Below are 16,336 nucleotides of genomic sequence, written 5' to 3' on the forward strand. Positions count from 1 at the left end.
TCTACCATAGGTTGTTTCTTCTGCGCCTGATCCTCGCATTTCGAATGTTTTGATCACGCAAGATGTCCAAATACTACGCAACTTTTTACTACTATATTCTCTTTCCTGGCCGCAGGATTGCGCAATATCATCAGGTGATGGCACTTGAAGTTTTTCTATTGTTTTTTGGTCTCAAGAGATTTGTGAGATTACACAACACTGAAGACCTCTAGATACCACCCACCGTTTTCAGCATTGATCTCTATTTGCAGAGTGTAGAGTGTGCATGATAATATCTGGCTATACACTGGGAGTCTTTCTAATTACTTGGTCCCTAGAGATTTGTGAAACTGCAGACCCCAAAGATGTTAGCCTAGCACCATTGATTGTTGGTCTGAATGTTCACATGCAGCCTTTCTGCCTGTCAACACACTACTCTTTGACATGAGCAAGGCATTCTTATCGTCCTTAAGGGTGCCATCAACCTAACTATGTTACTTTTGATGGCAGTCTCTCTAATATTGGATTACTCACATGAGAGACAAATCATTGCACCAACGCTTCTTGTTACATATGCAGTCTCCTGTCACAAGATAACCACACAATCTTCCTTCCTAGATCACTCATACCTCTCGAGAGGACATTCAGCTAAGACACTAATTGGCAAGTCTATGCCCCTGCTACCAAAGAAGCTTCTCAACAATCTGCCTTGAGAAAATAGAGATGCTCAGCAGGAGGTCAACCATTTTGGCAAATGAATTGTGGGACTACTAAGCTCTAGGTATGAGCAAGCCGCGCGAACCGTCTCTTCCGCTCATTTCAATCTTGTAGAAATTGCTGGAATACAAGTAGAAGCTCTAATAACTATTTACATATGTGTTCAGAACAAGTCCAAATGACTTCAGCTTATGTCCATTACTACCTAAGCATATATTTCGACTTCCACCTAGACGTACGATGACAGTGGCTCGACCGAAAATTGCTATTATTGTTGGAAGTCAAAGAGAGCCTCGTGTGTAGCACCATATTGCGAGATTTGTACAGGATGTCCTCCAAGGGCTTCGATGCGACTTTGACCTAAAAATTGTTGATCTCGCAGCCTGGAGCCTGCCGCTATAATGAGCCCGGAATCCCCTCCTAGATATTCTCGCCCGAAGATTACAAACATGAACATACCCGGCGCTGGTCAAGTGAAATAACTTCCTATTGTCAGATTGGTGGGTTTATTCCAGGCAAATCCTGAATAGTGGTTCTACTAGGATGAGAAAAGAAGAAGTAACTAGCAAGTTTGGGGTTCAGAAGCAATCCGATGAACTGATGTCTAACATACCCGGAGTCCCAATTTATGAAAAGTTCAACGGTCTCTGACTTATGCACATGTCCATTTTCATGGACAGGAGGTTCTATGCCGCTTGGGAGCACATCCCAGCACATTAAACTTATAATCGATACAATAGCCTTAATAGAGAAACGCCTAAAAGACAAGAGGCTCTTCTCCTCTTTTCGTTCTCCAATAATTCGTAGCCACCGGCATGTCCTCACAGCTAGTCTTTAACCATTTCCACTTGTTCCCAAATCCCTCCTTGCTTTCCAATCCACTGGCATCCCGTGGTGGTGACCACACTATTACACCGCGGTGTTTTTTCCGTGATTGTAGAAACCCCTCAAGTAAGTTACTAATCGTATCTGACTAAAGTTCGTCTGCGTTGAATGTTCTAATAGCTAGAATGATATTACCTCGCCAGCGAGGGTATGTGTGATATCAACTTAATCTTCTTGAGGGATGTTGAGTGGTGAAGGATTTACAATACGTCAGAATCCAGGGATAATTTCTAACTGGTTGACATGTATTGAACATGAGTATTGACATTAACTAGTGGCTACAAACGGACGAGGTAAATGCCCATGCAGACATTCCTATTGAAACAGGCGTAGCCCAGGTATTGAGATTGCCAAAAGGACACGGCAGGAGGGCAATGGTCGATCTTAAACATTCATGCGCCGGGTTGGGAGAACAAACCAGGTTTACATCAATATGATGGCGAGGATCTGCCATGGTAAAGCTCTTTATCTCGGTGGTGGTACCTAGGTATAGAAACATGGACTCGATGAGAAATTGGTGCTATGCATTGTACTGATGTTTGTTATATCGAGTGCGCAGATGGCTATCCTAGACGCTAGATGTGCGGCTGGCATGACTACCTAGGCAGTCAATGAAGTAAAAATAAGGTACCTAGGTAGCAGTCTCCAGGCCATATAGTTAGATATTAAAGTATCATCCATGCGAAACGGATCCTAGATTCTTGTCATAATAGTGAAGCAACCAGGTAGTGCTGATAATTGTAACAAAAAATAATGACCAGCCAAATTAACTTTTCATTTCGAAGATCCCACAAAGACAAGTCAATTTTAGTCATAACTCATAGCTAGTGTCATCTCTGTTCTGAAGCCATGAATGCTGCCAATTTCTTTCTGACGAAGAGCAAAACGAGTAAAACAGAATGTTGCGCTGATATCTTATGCAACCCGATGATTATATACTGTAAAGCGAGATATATGGACGAAGAGAAGTAAGAGTGGGGTAGAAAGCAATTTTGCGATAGAATGCATGATAAAAAAGAATGTGGATAACTGGGATATCTTGATAAATTCGGCCGTAAATTCGTATCCAAGGAACAAAGACGCCTTATGCAAAAATCTGACATAGAGAAAGCAAACAAAGACTTTAGTCTATTCATCACGAATAATATAGTCGTAGCACACTGAAACGATTAGTGTCGCTTGTATTTCTGAAGGGTAAGAAGAAAATGTTAGCTTTCATAAAGGTCCAAAAGATCCATTGGAATAGTGCGTGAGACTCACATCTTCAATCTTTCGTCGATTAGTTGGATCCAACGAATTTCCAGCTCCAAGCAAAGTTTGTCCTACAGCACGTGTAGCTCCAATAGCAGGTCGAAGTATAACGGTAGGAGCACGTCGCCAAACTGCCTTTGCAGCTCCAGCGGCACTGCTACTTTCCATGACTTCTCCGGGAACAGCAACAATAGCGTCTCGTGTCATGAGTAGATCACGCTCGAGACTGCGGAAAGCACCTCGAAGACCCTGGACAACGCCGACTGGTTGGTCGGCATAGTGAGAGATTTGTTTCTTTTCGTCCTCATCCGTGGAATCACCGTCTCCATCTGTGTGTGGGGCTCCCGTATTGGGTGCGTTGAGAAAGTCTTCTGCACTCTGGAGAACTGTCTGAGTTCCTATAGCCAGCTTGGCGCCTAATTTGATCAGTTCGTTAGTGGTGGTCTTGGCAAATGAGAATGCTCCCTTCTGAATGCTCCGCACTATTCGACCATCTTTCTTGTACTCGCGCATCGGAATGACGACAAGATCTTTCACGCCGCTTCCGACATTTACCAAAGATCGAATAGGCGCAAGACCTGCTAAGACACCAGGTAACTGATTTCGCTTTATATCAGGCATCCATATATCATTCAATGTTTGGCCGAGTCTCTCGAATCCAGAAACACCATAGATTATGACATGTCGCATGACCATATCTGCCTCGTCCAGGATAAAGAAGTTCATGAATTCAGTTGTGCGTCCAGAGCGTAAGCCTGCATAGTCGACACGTTTAGGCTTAAAGTCGAGCTTTACTCGTACTGCATTGACTTCCACTCTTTGTAAGAAAGGAGTGTCGCCTGGAGAGCTGGGAGCGGGTGCGGACTCGTCTTTGAACTCGAAGAAGCGGCTCAAGAAATCCAGCGCATCTTGGTCTACATGTAGACGTAGGGGCAACACGGTAGCCTTGGAATATGTCAGTACACCTTTGCAAACGTATCGATACAGAGCATACCTTGAGAACAATCTCAGAAGCTGCCAATTCCGCCACAGGTTTCACATTTATGATTTCCAAATGTACCATGCTAGTCCCACTTTCACGTTCTCCCGCGTCATTCATGTACGTAGCAAATTTCTTCCAGGTAGACGTTGGGATATGATCGAAAATTTCTAAATCATTCACTCTTATGTCAATTGTACTCTGAGTCTCACCGGCATTCGGTGGAAACACGACAAAATCTGCTGATATGCCTTTCAACTCAAAGGTCATTTTGTGGTGCTTGCTGCGTGACAGCCGTAACCTCTTTCCCCGAGCCGAGGCAGGTCTATTCTGATGTGAAGTATATCCAGTGATTGTCGTTGACGTGATATAGCTACCTGTCTCGCTAGCCATGTCATCAATGTCATGATTGATTGCCCGAGCTAGCTCACGCGGGTCCTTGTTTGCAGGTATACCAATGTAGATAGAGTTAAAAAGGAAATCGCCGATAACTGACTCCTCTTCATCATCTTCCGGAGACAGTCGGCTTGCTACTTTTGCACGTCGTTCTGCAGCTTTCAACTCGACGTCCTTGACGGCTTTCGAGATTGTATCTCGGGTGCGTTGCCAGTCATAACCATCAAACAGATTCCAAATGAAATGTACATCACGCACTCTAACCCTTAACGGGCTACCATGGAGTTTGACTTCATTGGCGAGTCCATAAGTATTATGAGCGGTGTCCCATCGATGAGCAGTGCCACCAACCGTCGACTTCCTAGCAAAATGATCATCCTTAAAATCAAGGCCAGTCACGCTAGTAGAAACATTGTACTGCGAATGAAAACTGTCCATGAGTTGTCTGGAACGAGACATATCGGCCATAGGGTCCGTCATACTCCCACTCATTGTCTCTTCTGAGCTAGTTCCCTGGGGATAGAAGTCGCTAACATAATCGACTTCGTCGTCCAGAGCTCCCTCAAAGTCGTCTTCAGCTTCACGTGCAGATACTTCCTCAGCGTTGATAACTTGGTCTGTCATAAAGGCATCCCCCGTGAATGAGCTCAGCATATCTTGCAAGGGCATGACCTCGGTACGATATTTGAGCGTGGTGCTTGGTAATGATGGCGGGGCAAGTCCATTGAGAAGGCTAATGAGCGTTTGAGTTGAATCAGCGCATGTTTCCAAGATAAGCAAATCATCTCTCAACTCGACATCCATAGTCTTGTCACCAGCTGCGTCGGGTGATTGTATAGTGACCGAGAGTATGGTAGATGATATGTACGAAACTGGGACGAAACCCATGTCGGCAAATTTGTTGACCTGTTCATTTTGACTGTCGACTATAGTTCGACGACTTATATTGTCCCCCGTGCCTACCATTTGCACGTCATCTATGATCATAAGTGTAGCCTTTCTGATTTCAAAATTGGCCTCGGAAATCCCCTTGTCCTGGTTGATGCACTTGAATTTGGCATACGTGAATACCGCCAACCCTTTCGCAGGCATATCTCGTGGGTTCAGACCAACTACGCAGTCTCTCAAAGATACAGCGAGTTTAAAAGGGTTTGAATCAGGTTCAGAGCCTCCATAATCTCCAAATGATAGACCTCCGATCTGAGATGTGGTCAGATCTGCGAGATTGGCCACAGAGCTGGCCATTTTCACAGCAAGCTCATCAGGTGTAGTATCATGACCGAGGCCAAGGAACGCAATTATCGAAGGCAAGGTATATTCGACCCTGAGACCGTGAAGCTTGACTTTGATTGTAGGATCCATCTCATCCGCGATGAAGCGCACCATTAACATTGGCAAGGATGACAATGAAGAGCTTTCGCTTGTAGTAACATTCAGAGCTTCACCTATGAGGCCCTCAGTCTCATTTCTCGTAAGTGAGATATCTTTAACTTGAGCCGCAATGAGAGATGGAATGCTAATGTGAGCCAGCTCGGTATCTTTAGCCAATAGACGTAAATCACCTATTTTCTCATTGACATGTATGTAGCTCTCAAACTCACGAACAAGCACGAGAGTCATGATGCCTGGCCGATCATCCTCAGGTAGGTACTTAGTTACGCTCGACAATCTAGAGATTTCGTGCGGAAGGTCGGACAGAGGCTTTAGTCCTTCAACATCGGAAATTGACAGTTTAGCCGTCGCAACAGCCACACGAAGAACGCCGCCTTGTCTTCGCTGGCGAAACAATGTATCGAGCATAATGTCGTCGTCCTCCTCATACTTATCCTTCGACGGTGTAAGCAAGGACAATAGTCGGTCAAGATCGACTTCTTTTGGAGAGTACAGATACTCAACTCGAATGTTGCCGATACCGAGAGTTACTGGGTGCTCCGCGTCGTCATCAACAAGACAAGGACCGACAACTTTAGCCTTGTCGATCTGGATACCAATGCCCTCATATCTACTCACTGCTTTGACTGCAGTAGTCTTCAGTTTGACGGCGCAGGTCTCGCCTACCACGTCAAGTATGACGCCACCAAGCCTAGCATTTATTTTCCAAGGGGGGGACGTCGTAGGCTCAGGAGGCGATTTGGGAGTCGGCACTCCCTCAAACCGCACTCCTCTTGTTTGTTTTTTCATAGTATCGGATTGATCCCCTCGAACTGTCGAAACTGAGGCGATAGAATTTCCAAGTTCCATCAAGGTACTTAGACCGCCAAGCCATCCAAAAATATTGTCCAATTTCTGTATGTTGAAATTAATATGCAAGGGCAAGGTAGCAAAGTTGAGCTTCGTAAACGCTGAGGTTTTGACGACAGTCAGCGAGACGTCGCGAGGAACCGCCGTCCGAACATCCCTGATGGATTCTCTCATCTTCAGATCTTTATTGAACGATATCAGGGATTCTGTCGCATATCCAAGGACAAACTTAGTCACTTCCAGTTGAAATTTCGTCGTGCCACCTGTGACGAGGTAGTCAGAATTGACTGATGATAGTTGCACCTGCAGAATGACATCCTCGGCCGGAGTTAATGTAGCATGAGACGATTCGGGAGCTTTCTTCTTAGCATAGTATGGAACACCCCCCAAACTTTCCAAGAACCGTATGGAGCAGGAGTGAAGGCTGAACTTGAAGTGCTTCGAATCTGACGATGGCTGTTTTGGATTGCTTTTTGCAGTCTTCGACTCTAGAGCCTCAACGTTGAGAGCGGTGATTACTTTTTGACTCGCCTTGACAAGCAGCCACCCAGTCGCTACATCAAACTGAACGATGGCCCGCCCAATGTTGATAGAGATGGCTGCTGATGAGTTTGCGAATCGAAGAGGTTCAAACACTTCAGCACCTCTGTTGCTAGACTGCTCATTAGTATCGGTGGAGATCGAAGAAGTTATAGAACTTCGGCGCATCGTAGAATAGTCTATCCTCGAACCTCCAAGTACATCACTACTTATTGATTGGGTCATAGAAATGCTGTGTTCATGTCCCTCCTGTTGTGAATGAGGCCCCTGTTGACTCCTGTCAAAGGTCTTTGGAATCCAAATGGTAACGTTACTAATATCGATGATTTTGCGAGTGGCCTCTGCATCATCGGTATGGGTTTTGATGGAAGGACTGGACCGAGGTTCAGAGTCTGGTTGATAGGACTCTCGTGTCGGCGTTTGCGGGGTATCGTCATTATCGGTGATGGGCGGTGATGGTTGAGCGCCGATTTTGGGAGTGGGAATGTCCGCCTCGGTGGTGCGAGTCACTGATTGGATAAAAGACTGCTTTTCCTCGGTGAGAGATTCAAAATCTCGCGAGTCCCAGGCACCTGGCATCAAAGGCTCTCCATGGCTAGAGGTACCACTAACAGCACTCATATACATGCTTGAAGCCTCTTCATGACTGAAAATTTTGGACTCCGATAGCTCGGCAGGTAACGAACCAGAATAAGAACTACTGCGACTGGAATGACTCTTAGCATCGTTATCTGGGGGCGAGGAAGAAATCGGCAAGTCAGCGTAGTATAATTGTTGAGTTTGTTCTGTCTGTCCCGGGGAAGATGAAGGAGACTTTTCTGGAGATGATTGAAATTCCCCGCTCCGCTCCCATGGGCCGTAAAAACGAGTATCTTCGAAATTCTCCGGATGTTGATTACCGGTATGAGGCTCGTCAAAGTCATGCCACGTCTCTATCACTTGTGATGAGGCTATCTGGGGGCTTTGCGGCCTCGGAGTACCGCTACCTTGAGGCGATCTCGGCGGTAATCCAGTTGAGTCTGCGGGATCATCAACGAATTGCGAGTGGAATACCTCATCAAGGTATCCAGGATTATCCAGTATCTCCTCCCCAAATCCGTCAAATTGGCTACCTGAAAGTGAGTGTGATGGGTTTTGGTATAAATGACCTGCCTCACTGTCTGCATCGGAGAATCTTCCATCTAAAGAATCTGTAGAGCTTTCCATAGATTGTCTAGTTGCTGCAACGGGGGTCAAAGGCCGCTCAAGTACTTGAGAGCGATATAGCATTATGGATTGACTTATGTCTGGTCCCAGGCTCTCAGTAATTGGAGGTGACTGTAACGGTGAAACACTTCGTACAGTTTCCAGGCCATGTCCGCCATTCGAAGTCGTGGTCGAAGGGGACGGTGGAGTGGCAGCGAATCGTGAATAGTTGGAGAAGACAATAGGATCGGACATGAGCTGCACACATATTGAATCTAAAGTAATTGTCCTGCCTGCCGCGGTGGATGGGACGTTTTGGCCCTCTAATGAAGCGACACAGCCTATCGATAACTCGCCAACGACCAGTGATGCTGTTAACTGGTCTGGTTTCTCCGCCGGAACTCTTTTCACGGGCCCATCTTGGGGTAGATCCATATCAACACGAACAATAACATTCATGACCTTGATTTGTAGTCTATCCAGAATTCCTTGCAGAAAGCCGGAAATGAAGCTAGGAAGTAAGACTTCCTCATTGCCAAGGCCGACTTCATCCTCATCGCTTAGTGAACTGGTTGAACGCTGTAGATACTGAGATTGCGATGCTATTGCTGCCTCTATTTCCGCTCTCTCCTCCCTAGGTTCAGACTCGATAAATGACTGTGCCAGATCGTTGGTGGTGGGCAGTGCAGATCGCTTGTCACTCCCATCGTCAGTTGCATGAGACTCGGCGGGAGGTGATGCATCGATTCCGGACTCATTATCATTCAACAGCTGTACATGCACATCGACACCTTCAACTTCGGTGATTATCCCGCTACTGTGAATATCGGCCGGGATCGTCACTCGGATCAGGGATGCGCGTGCTTTGAGTAGCTTGCATGTCGCCGGTAATTGTAGGATTGAGGATAGTTTCTGTATGGGAAGAGAAAGTGTCAAAATTGCATGTCTTGCATCAGAGGTATAATTTATTCCTTAAGGAATGCTCACTTACGTCTAACTTGAGACCCAGATCATGCAACTCAAAGGTACTCCTATGACCCCATCGTATACCCAGACTATCTAGATCGATAGCCTCAGTGTCGACCAGCTCGAGACGAGAAAGTGCGTACCGTAGCAGCCTCTTTTGCACAAAGGACGGCAGGAAGTAATCCATGGCCGCTGACGTTTTTGGAACCCAACCGGGTAAACAGCTCTCTATTTCATCGGGGTCGAATACACAAGGTACGGGTACTGTTAAAAAGGAAATGTTTGTGTTCCCTGATATATGGAGTGACTAGTGTCGCCGAATAACAATTTAACAAAGCTCGCTGTGATCGTAGGGACACGCTTTTGACGCCTAATTCCGTCTCAAATGAGGTGATCTCAAAGCCGGAGGCGGAGGGCGGAGAAACAAAGATAAGGAGCCCGATAAGACCTGGTCAGAGCCTCCGACAGGAGTGACTTCCATGTGAGGATTATTCCAGAGAGACCAAAATCCTGAGCTCTAGGAAAATAGTCAAGGATAAGTGAGGGATAGGATGGGATACTATGCCTCTAAATGAGACAACAAATGATCATGTCGAAGCCAGCGAAAAAGGATGCGTCACGTTGCCGCAGGTCACGGGTGTTGGTTTGGATGCCTCAGTCCCACATCCACGGATCCGCTGAGGCTAAGCCTTATGCGGAATAGCTGACTGTATATAGTTTAGCGCCATCCATGATAGCATCACGTAGACGGACAAATCCAAACACCAAGCACACATGTCACGAGAACAAAAATATGGGCTATCGCGAGTTCAGGTCGGATCTGAGAGAAATGGATTATGTAATTAACGCACTAGTGCCCTATAGGGTTAGTCCCTCCAGGCGTAATAAATATCTATCAGTATCACGTAGTACAGTTAGTGCTACCATAAGATCGAGTCTTCTGCTTAGTCGACTGCTTGATATACATACATCATGATGCCCATTGAAGATATGGCCAAGGAAGAAACCATAGGTCATGCTTTACTATTTACAGGGCTAATCATCAATCTCATCTGCAAACTCCATCACAACCCATTGACAAAACTTCTCAAAGTCCTGGTACCATTCCTGCAAGCGCTTCCCTTTTACCCCCTGGCCCGCGATACCCTGCTTGATATCAGCCTGCCACTCGGCAGCGGTCTGATCTTCAAAGCAGCTCCATCGTATCGAATTTTCGGCCATGGTGGCAAGGCCCGATAATCCCAAATTTTCTAGACCTTGGAGCGTCTGCCAGAAATCGTGAGTGAGGCCGTTTTTGCCGTGTCCGAGGACGGCAGGATCGTCATTGTTGAGAGACACGGAGACCCCGCGGGATAGTAAAGCCGGAAGAGAGTGATGTTTGATGGTACTTGAGAGGCGGAGTATTTCGTTCGATATGGGACAGCATTCAATGAGGATTTTCTTCTCTTTGACGAGATTAATCAGGAGAGGGTGCTTGTAAAGAGAATATCCATGTCCGATTCGCCGTGTGCCTAGCAGGATTGCATCGTATAGATTGTTGTCCGTTTCATCGCCATCTCCAAGACATTCGCCCGCGTGGAAGAAGAAGGGTATGTCGACCCCTTCCTCAGCGCACACTTTTCGGAACCAAAACAATAACGGCACCAAATCAGCAAGTGTTCTCCCCTTGTCTTCTTGACCAACGAGGTCAAAACCACATATCATATCAGGGTATTCATGTTTGGCAATTATACATTGCTCCATGCTATCGACAATATCTCTGTTGGAGAATGCTCGAACAGTCGTCCAGATCATCCGGGCGCCATAAAATTCTTTTCCTTCTTCACTAATCTTAAATTTTTCGATTTCATCCTTGAAAACTCTGAAAAATTCGACAAAGTCGCTTTCTGTGGTTGCACTGCCCGTCTTGCGCCATTCGAAAACAAATGCTGCCCTGAAATCAACGTATCTGATGCCGTCTCTAGCCAGCTCTGCAAGCATACGTCGGAAACACGGTCGGAAAATTGGTTCGTAGAATATAAGAGATTGTAATATCGGAAAAACGCGTTCGAATATGCTCCATATGGCATTAACACCATGATGGTGATAATACGAATGCTCCGCGGTAATCATCATTCGATCCTTGAGCCATTTTCGAAATCCTGCTTCTCCCCCGTCGGGGAATGTGGCAGCGCACTTACTAATGTGGACGAACGAAGCAGGTTTATAGTTGTTGCTCCAAAGAGGCTCTTTATTTTCAGATACTTCACGCGGTCTTTGTAAGTATTGAAAGGTGAATGGAGCCATTTCCAATTCTTCCTTGGTTAGTAACGGTGCTGGAGCGGACATATGCATACCCGGTGTCTCAAAAGCTTGATCTATCAAGAAGTCAAGGTCAAACATGGCATCCATATGAGCATGCAAAAGTGCGCCTTTGGGCATTCGTTCCAGGATTTTCCACAATTTTGTCTGTTCCATGCGCTCGCGGGCAACAGTGAACATCATGCCAGGATATAACAATTCATCATCTGGAGACCCTTTTTCTTTGGTCCATATTTCACGTAGCTCTTTTTCGCGAATTGTAGATACTATCTTGCAGGCTTCCTGGGCAACAGCAGACATGGAACCGCGGAAAGCAAAGTCTATAGATCGGTCAGTGAGAAGTTATATGGATGTCGACCCGGGAGTCAGAGAGGCGAGAAAGAAGAATAGAGTGATGCAAAATCTGACCATGTCTCTGTTTACGTTCCTGTTCTATGAGTGCCTCGCGACCTTCGAGATACTTTTGAATAAAGGCATCTTCAACCTGAGGAATCCCCTCACTCCTTTCCCATCGAATGTCTTCTTCGGAGCGAGTCATAGCAAGTAATCTCTGTTATCTATGCTCACGTCCACAAAAAAGCTTAAAAAAAAAGTCGTTCTCTTTGCTAGCACGCGATATGAACAGAGCAAAGAAGGATCGATCTCGGTGCCCCATTTGTAGTTTGTGTTCGTGAATGACGCGCCAGCCAATCAAGTTTTACAGGTTCTGGACCCCGCTTTGTGTGATGTCTTCAAGGCTTAGTTAAGTCAAGTTCGTAAGACCTTTGGGCACGGTCGATAAAGATTGAGGACTGCTAAATTCCTGTAGCAATGTAAGATTGTGATATCGTTGTAATAGAAGAAAGGTCAAGGAGCTTGTCGAACTCCTGAGAATAGCCGTGTGTCCGGTGACGTCACTCGACCAAAGATTTCAGGGTTGGGGTTAGGGCTCAACCTTGGAAGGAGAATTATGGAAATGGACGTTTAAATTTGAAGAGGGTGCGGTGGCGCCTAAGAGAACAAGTTATCAAAGAAAATCCTCTCATTGACTTCTTGCCTCGATGGGTAACGTCTTGCATATGCGGATTGCTGTGCTTAGATATCCGAATCGACGTCGTGGTGATAACTTGATAACTGATTAAAAGATGGAGCCATCGATATGTGGAACATTAGAATTCTTTTCTGCATTCTAAATGTTCAAAGTCCGTAAATCCCTAAGGTATTTTGGAGATATCGTCTTGGCAGATCCACCTCCTGGTAAAGTACGGAGATTCGAGCAACGCCCATGGTATATAAACGACAGACGTCTGACAACAACTACCGCCCCGGAAAAATATCATTTCGAGGACTGGTTTATAGCTAGGTCATTGTAGCTGCAGTAGTGATTACCGGCGACTGACAGGCAATTCGGGCATGAAGTCCACATTGCCGATTTGGATACCAGTGCTTGGCTGGATGGGTAGAAAAAGTTTTTATTTGGTTGGTTGGTTGGTCTATCAACTATACTCTATTATAGCTGTCTAGTCAGCACAGCTATGCAGACTTGCAACACAGATTGTTCAGATATTTTCGTTTACTGGATTCCCCTCTCTTAGTTCAACCCAGGCTCTCAGCAGATTTCATTTGAGAATGTTAATCTGGACTGTACATTATTATAATATGTAATGTGGAGCTAAGCGCATGGCTAAACGGGTAGTGGGGGGCCTAATTCATGGCCCCGCTTGCAGCCGTATTTTACAACCGATGGTATCGTTTCAGTACAGAAATGTTCGTATTTGCAAATACACATGTGTAACTGAAGTAGTTACTTAGCCGGATGGCTCTTAGTTGTTGTAACACTCTGAGGTGTAGCATCATGTTCTCAGTGTCTAGAATTATATGGTATGTATGTGTTGTTGACTCTAGCTATAGACCTCACGCTCGGTATATCCTACCTGACTGAGTACTTTTTGTCGGCCTTGTAGGTCTCAGATTCTTTGTTTGAGGGGTACTTACTTGGTCAACTAAATACATCTACTGGAAACTATTCTTTTCAGCTCGTCGGTATAATTGATAGATTCCGAAAAAGATGTCGAGGTCATGGATGTTGACTGCTGTGGAACAATAACTTGGTTACTCGCAGGTCTTATAGTTTACCTAGGTAAGGATCCCTTGAATCGCTACGTAGAACTCTAACTGAAGAGGCGATAATGGCTGTAGTGGCTTCAGATGCAGATTAAAGTAGATGCATTCCTTCAACTTCCGAGCTGCCAATCTATGTAGCAAGCTCTAGGTTAATTGCCTCCCAGCAATGAGTGCATTTTCTCCACTAACACGTGAAATCAAATATTATTCCGTATGGAGCGTTTAGTTTACTGCGGCATTTGGTAGATTCAGAACCTCCCCGCTTTCTGTCAAATATGGAATAGCGTATCCCACTGACAGCAACGCCTTCGAGGTATCAACGAACTTCTCCTGATCCTTGACTGACGCATGCCACTCTGGATCCGCTAACATGTTTGCCATGGCTTGCTGGTCAGGCATCAGATACTCGATGATACGGTCGAAATCCGCATAATCTCAGGTGGGGTTGGTCTTGATCATGACCTCTTTAAGTGGTTCATTGAGCGAAGAGGGCGTGTCGAACTAGACTCGGTAGTTAGTATCAACTGTAAATCCTAGGTTAGTTCAAATGCACACAAGAGTGTAAGATATTACTCCGTGCTTCTTGAAGACTGGAGTAGCAAGAGGTAGATGTTCTTTGACCATCCATTTCATGAATTCCTCGTGGGTGAAGTGCGGCTGACGATAGTGCGTGACGGTGTATTTCAGCCGTTGGCCTTCACGGAGTTCTGCCATGATGATTTCAGTTATCGAACTTGTATAACGGCAACTAATTAAATAGAACCAGGTTGTGAAGTCAATCGAAATGAGGAATTGTACAATTTGTGGTAGTCGAGAAGTCCAGAAGGGAAGGCGCAGTGCAGGCTTATTTACATAGTACTTCCAACTATTATCATGTGACCAATTAATTTGTCGCTGTTAGTTCCCTACTCACCAGCTCCTTTGTTTTTACACTGTCGCAGAATATAAGCGACTCGGTCCACATTATGATCGCTGTATTTAGGGTTAGGGCTAGGTAGGGCTAGATTGGTGTGTGTACCTGTATATTTACCTTCACACGTCACAAAAAGCATGCAGTCATACGATAAGAGCAGGGAGCTTAGGCGAATCTACTCATATTAGCTAGAATTCGCCTCGGCAACCCTGGTGGTCGCATACAGAATTAATTGATAGAGTGTTGATAGTTGTCTGGAGTAATATATTTAGGTTGATATAACTGTTTCCCCTGTACAATGATTAGAGATGTGCATGTTATCTTTATTAGAGGATGAGCTTATGATGTATAGCAATCCAGTTCATCTTGACTACCTAGGTAAGGGCCTCTACGACTGACTCTCATTAGCTTGGTTAATGCTTCACGACATGGGTGATCTTCTCTTCACAACAGGAGGCTTGTTGCCCAATATGCCATCAATTTCCGCCAGTATCTCCGGAGTCAACTTCTCTATGACAACCAAGGATTTCACGCTCTCGTAGATTTGGTCTGGGCGGCTGGCTCCTGTGATGGCGGAGCTCACATTTTTGTTGGCCAGTACCCAAGCCATAGCCAAGTTGGGCTGCGAAACCTCGAGTCTATCCGCGATTGGCTTGAGTTTTGCGACGACCGAAATAAATGTATCCCATTCCTTGCCACCAATGCGTGCTCTCATACGCTCAACAGATGGATCGGTACTGTTTGCCAAGCGGGAGTTCTCGGGGATTCCGTTATTATACTTCCCTGTCAAGATGCCAACCTTTAAGGGGCTCCAAATAGTAAGGCCGAGCCCTACTTCTTCATACAAGTGGGCAAAGTCTTTCTCAACTTTGTTCCGGGAAAACATGTTGTACTGCGGTTGTTCTGCCACAGGACCAATAAGCCCGAGTTTATCTGCATACCGCCACGCCGTTGCGATTTCATCGGCATCCCACTCAGAAGTGCCCCAGTAGAATGCTTTGCCTGTATTGATGACATGATTGAAGGCACGTACAGTCTCCTCGATAGGGGTGTCTCGATCGGGTCGATGTGCGAAGACTATGTCGACATACTCTAGACCGAGACGCTCAAGGGAGCCATTCAGTCCTTCAACAACATGTTTACGGGAGAGACCACGGTTATTCACGGGATTTTCCCCGAATGCCTCGCCCCAGTAAATCTGTTTGATATTCATTTAGCCAATATTTGTACGGTGGAGGCACGTTTCGACCACACCTTTGTGGACACCACAATGTCATTTCGTTTCCAACCAAACTTCTTGATAGCCTGTCCCATAACGCGCTCAGACTCGCCATTGGAGTAGCTTTCGGCGCAATCGAAGAAATTGATGCCCACATCATAGGCTGCTTTCATACAGGAAAATGTATTCTCTAGAAGTCCAGTCAATACAAGGTACAGAATGTACTCAGGAGTCATATCTCGTACCATTTTCAACATGTCCGCCATACGTTAGCCAACCGCCCAGAGAAATGGCAGAGACTTGCAGACCAGACCGGCCAAGGAAGCGGTATTGCATTCTGGGAAGATCTTTGGGGACTGGCATATTGGCGTGTTGGTTGTCGAAGCTGTAGAGGGTATATAGAACAGAAAAAGTGCTCTGCAGACCTTAAACTGACCTCGAGAGGAGTTTTATTATTATATGCACCAGGCACAGGCGGGGTATCGTGGAATGAGGGGAGATATCAAGTGTGGACTGCAGAAAGAAAAACATCTTCTCCTTAATAAGGGTCTTTTTCGGGTCCTTTACTCTTTTCTTGGTATGCGCTGAGTAAGATAGCTCCTGAATCCGGGATTTATTTATGCGCACAAATCTTACACTCTGAGTAAGATTGACTTCAATT

The 16,336-nt window shown here is 45.7% G+C and overlaps 5 protein-coding genes across 5 annotated transcripts; all 5 read right to left on the reverse strand.

Moving 5' to 3' along the window:
• Positions 1 to 1,453: 1,453 nt before the first annotated feature.
• Positions 1,454 to 2,035, reverse strand: TSTA_112270 (uncharacterized protein; the record flags this gene model as incomplete). The annotated part of the gene is made up of 2 exons (XM_002481341.1): positions 1,454 to 1,669; positions 2,000 to 2,035. The coding sequence occupies 2 exons, from the start codon at positions 2,033 to 2,035 to the stop codon at positions 1,454 to 1,456; spliced, it is 252 nt and encodes an 83-aa protein (XP_002481386.1).
• A 227-nt stretch (positions 2,036 to 2,262) lies between these two features.
• TSTA_112280 (autophagy regulatory protein Atg2, putative) lies at positions 2,263 to 9,648 on the reverse strand. The gene is made up of 4 exons (XM_002481342.1): positions 9,165 to 9,648; positions 3,827 to 9,085; positions 2,842 to 3,777; positions 2,263 to 2,768 (listed from the first exon to the last, which is right to left on the reverse strand). Exons 1-4 carry the CDS (start codon positions 9,324 to 9,326, stop codon positions 2,751 to 2,753), a joined length of 6,375 nt encoding a protein of 2,124 aa, XP_002481387.1. The 5' UTR covers positions 9,327 to 9,648; the 3' UTR covers positions 2,263 to 2,750.
• A 350-nt stretch (positions 9,649 to 9,998) lies between these two features.
• TSTA_112290 (CECR1 family adenosine deaminase, putative) lies at positions 9,999 to 11,978 on the reverse strand (the record flags this gene model as incomplete). Its single annotated transcript, XM_002481343.1, has 2 exons — positions 9,999 to 11,760; positions 11,849 to 11,978. 2 exons carry the CDS (start codon positions 11,976 to 11,978, stop codon positions 10,175 to 10,177), a joined length of 1,716 nt encoding a protein of 571 aa, XP_002481388.1. The 3' UTR covers positions 9,999 to 10,174.
• A 1,787-nt stretch (positions 11,979 to 13,765) lies between these two features.
• Positions 13,766 to 14,257, reverse strand: TSTA_112300 (uncharacterized protein; the record flags this gene model as incomplete). Its single annotated transcript, XM_002481344.1, has 3 exons — positions 13,766 to 13,948; positions 14,006 to 14,044; positions 14,099 to 14,257. 3 exons carry the CDS (start codon positions 14,255 to 14,257, stop codon positions 13,766 to 13,768), a joined length of 381 nt encoding a protein of 126 aa, XP_002481389.1.
• A 494-nt stretch (positions 14,258 to 14,751) lies between these two features.
• TSTA_112310 (voltage-gated K channel beta subunit, putative) lies at positions 14,752 to 16,272 on the reverse strand. Its single transcript, XM_002481345.1, has 3 exons — positions 15,921 to 16,272; positions 15,711 to 15,865; positions 14,752 to 15,654 (listed from the first exon to the last, which is right to left on the reverse strand). Exons 1-3 carry the CDS (start codon positions 16,036 to 16,038, stop codon positions 14,878 to 14,880), a joined length of 1,050 nt encoding a protein of 349 aa, XP_002481390.1. The 5' UTR covers positions 16,039 to 16,272; the 3' UTR covers positions 14,752 to 14,877.
• Between the last annotated feature and the right edge of the window lie 64 nt (positions 16,273 to 16,336).

This window comes from Talaromyces stipitatus, genomic scaffold (genome assembly GCF_000003125.1).
Source record: "Talaromyces stipitatus ATCC 10500 scf_1105507295555 genomic scaffold, whole genome shotgun sequence".
Taxonomy (NCBI): Eukaryota; Fungi; Ascomycota; class Eurotiomycetes; order Eurotiales; family Trichocomaceae; genus Talaromyces; species Talaromyces stipitatus.

Bases quoted from the DNA above. Each gene is read 5' to 3' on its own strand.
- TSTA_112310 (XM_002481345.1), bottom strand. From the start codon at position 16,038: ATGCCAGTCCCCAAAGATCTTCCCAGAATGCAATACCGCTTCCTTGGC. The intron at 15,866-15,920 runs GTACGAGATATG...CTGGACTTCTAG, and splicing joins TGGCGGACATGTTGAAAATG to AGAATACATTTTCCTGTATG. The intron at 15,655-15,710 runs GTGTGGTCGAAA...AATATCAAACAG, and splicing joins ACATTGTGGTGTCCACAAAG to ATTTACTGGGGCGAGGCATT.
- TSTA_112280 (XM_002481342.1), bottom strand. From the start codon at position 9,326: ATGGATTACTTCCTGCCGTCCTTTGTGCAAAAGAGGCTGCTACGGTAC. The intron at 9,086-9,164 runs GTAAGTGAGCAT...CTTCCCATACAG, and splicing joins ATCTGGGTCTCAAGTTAGAC to AAACTATCCTCAATCCTACA. The intron at 3,778-3,826 runs GTATGCTCTGTA...ACATATTCCAAG, and splicing joins CTTCTGAGATTGTTCTCAAG to GCTACCGTGTTGCCCCTACG.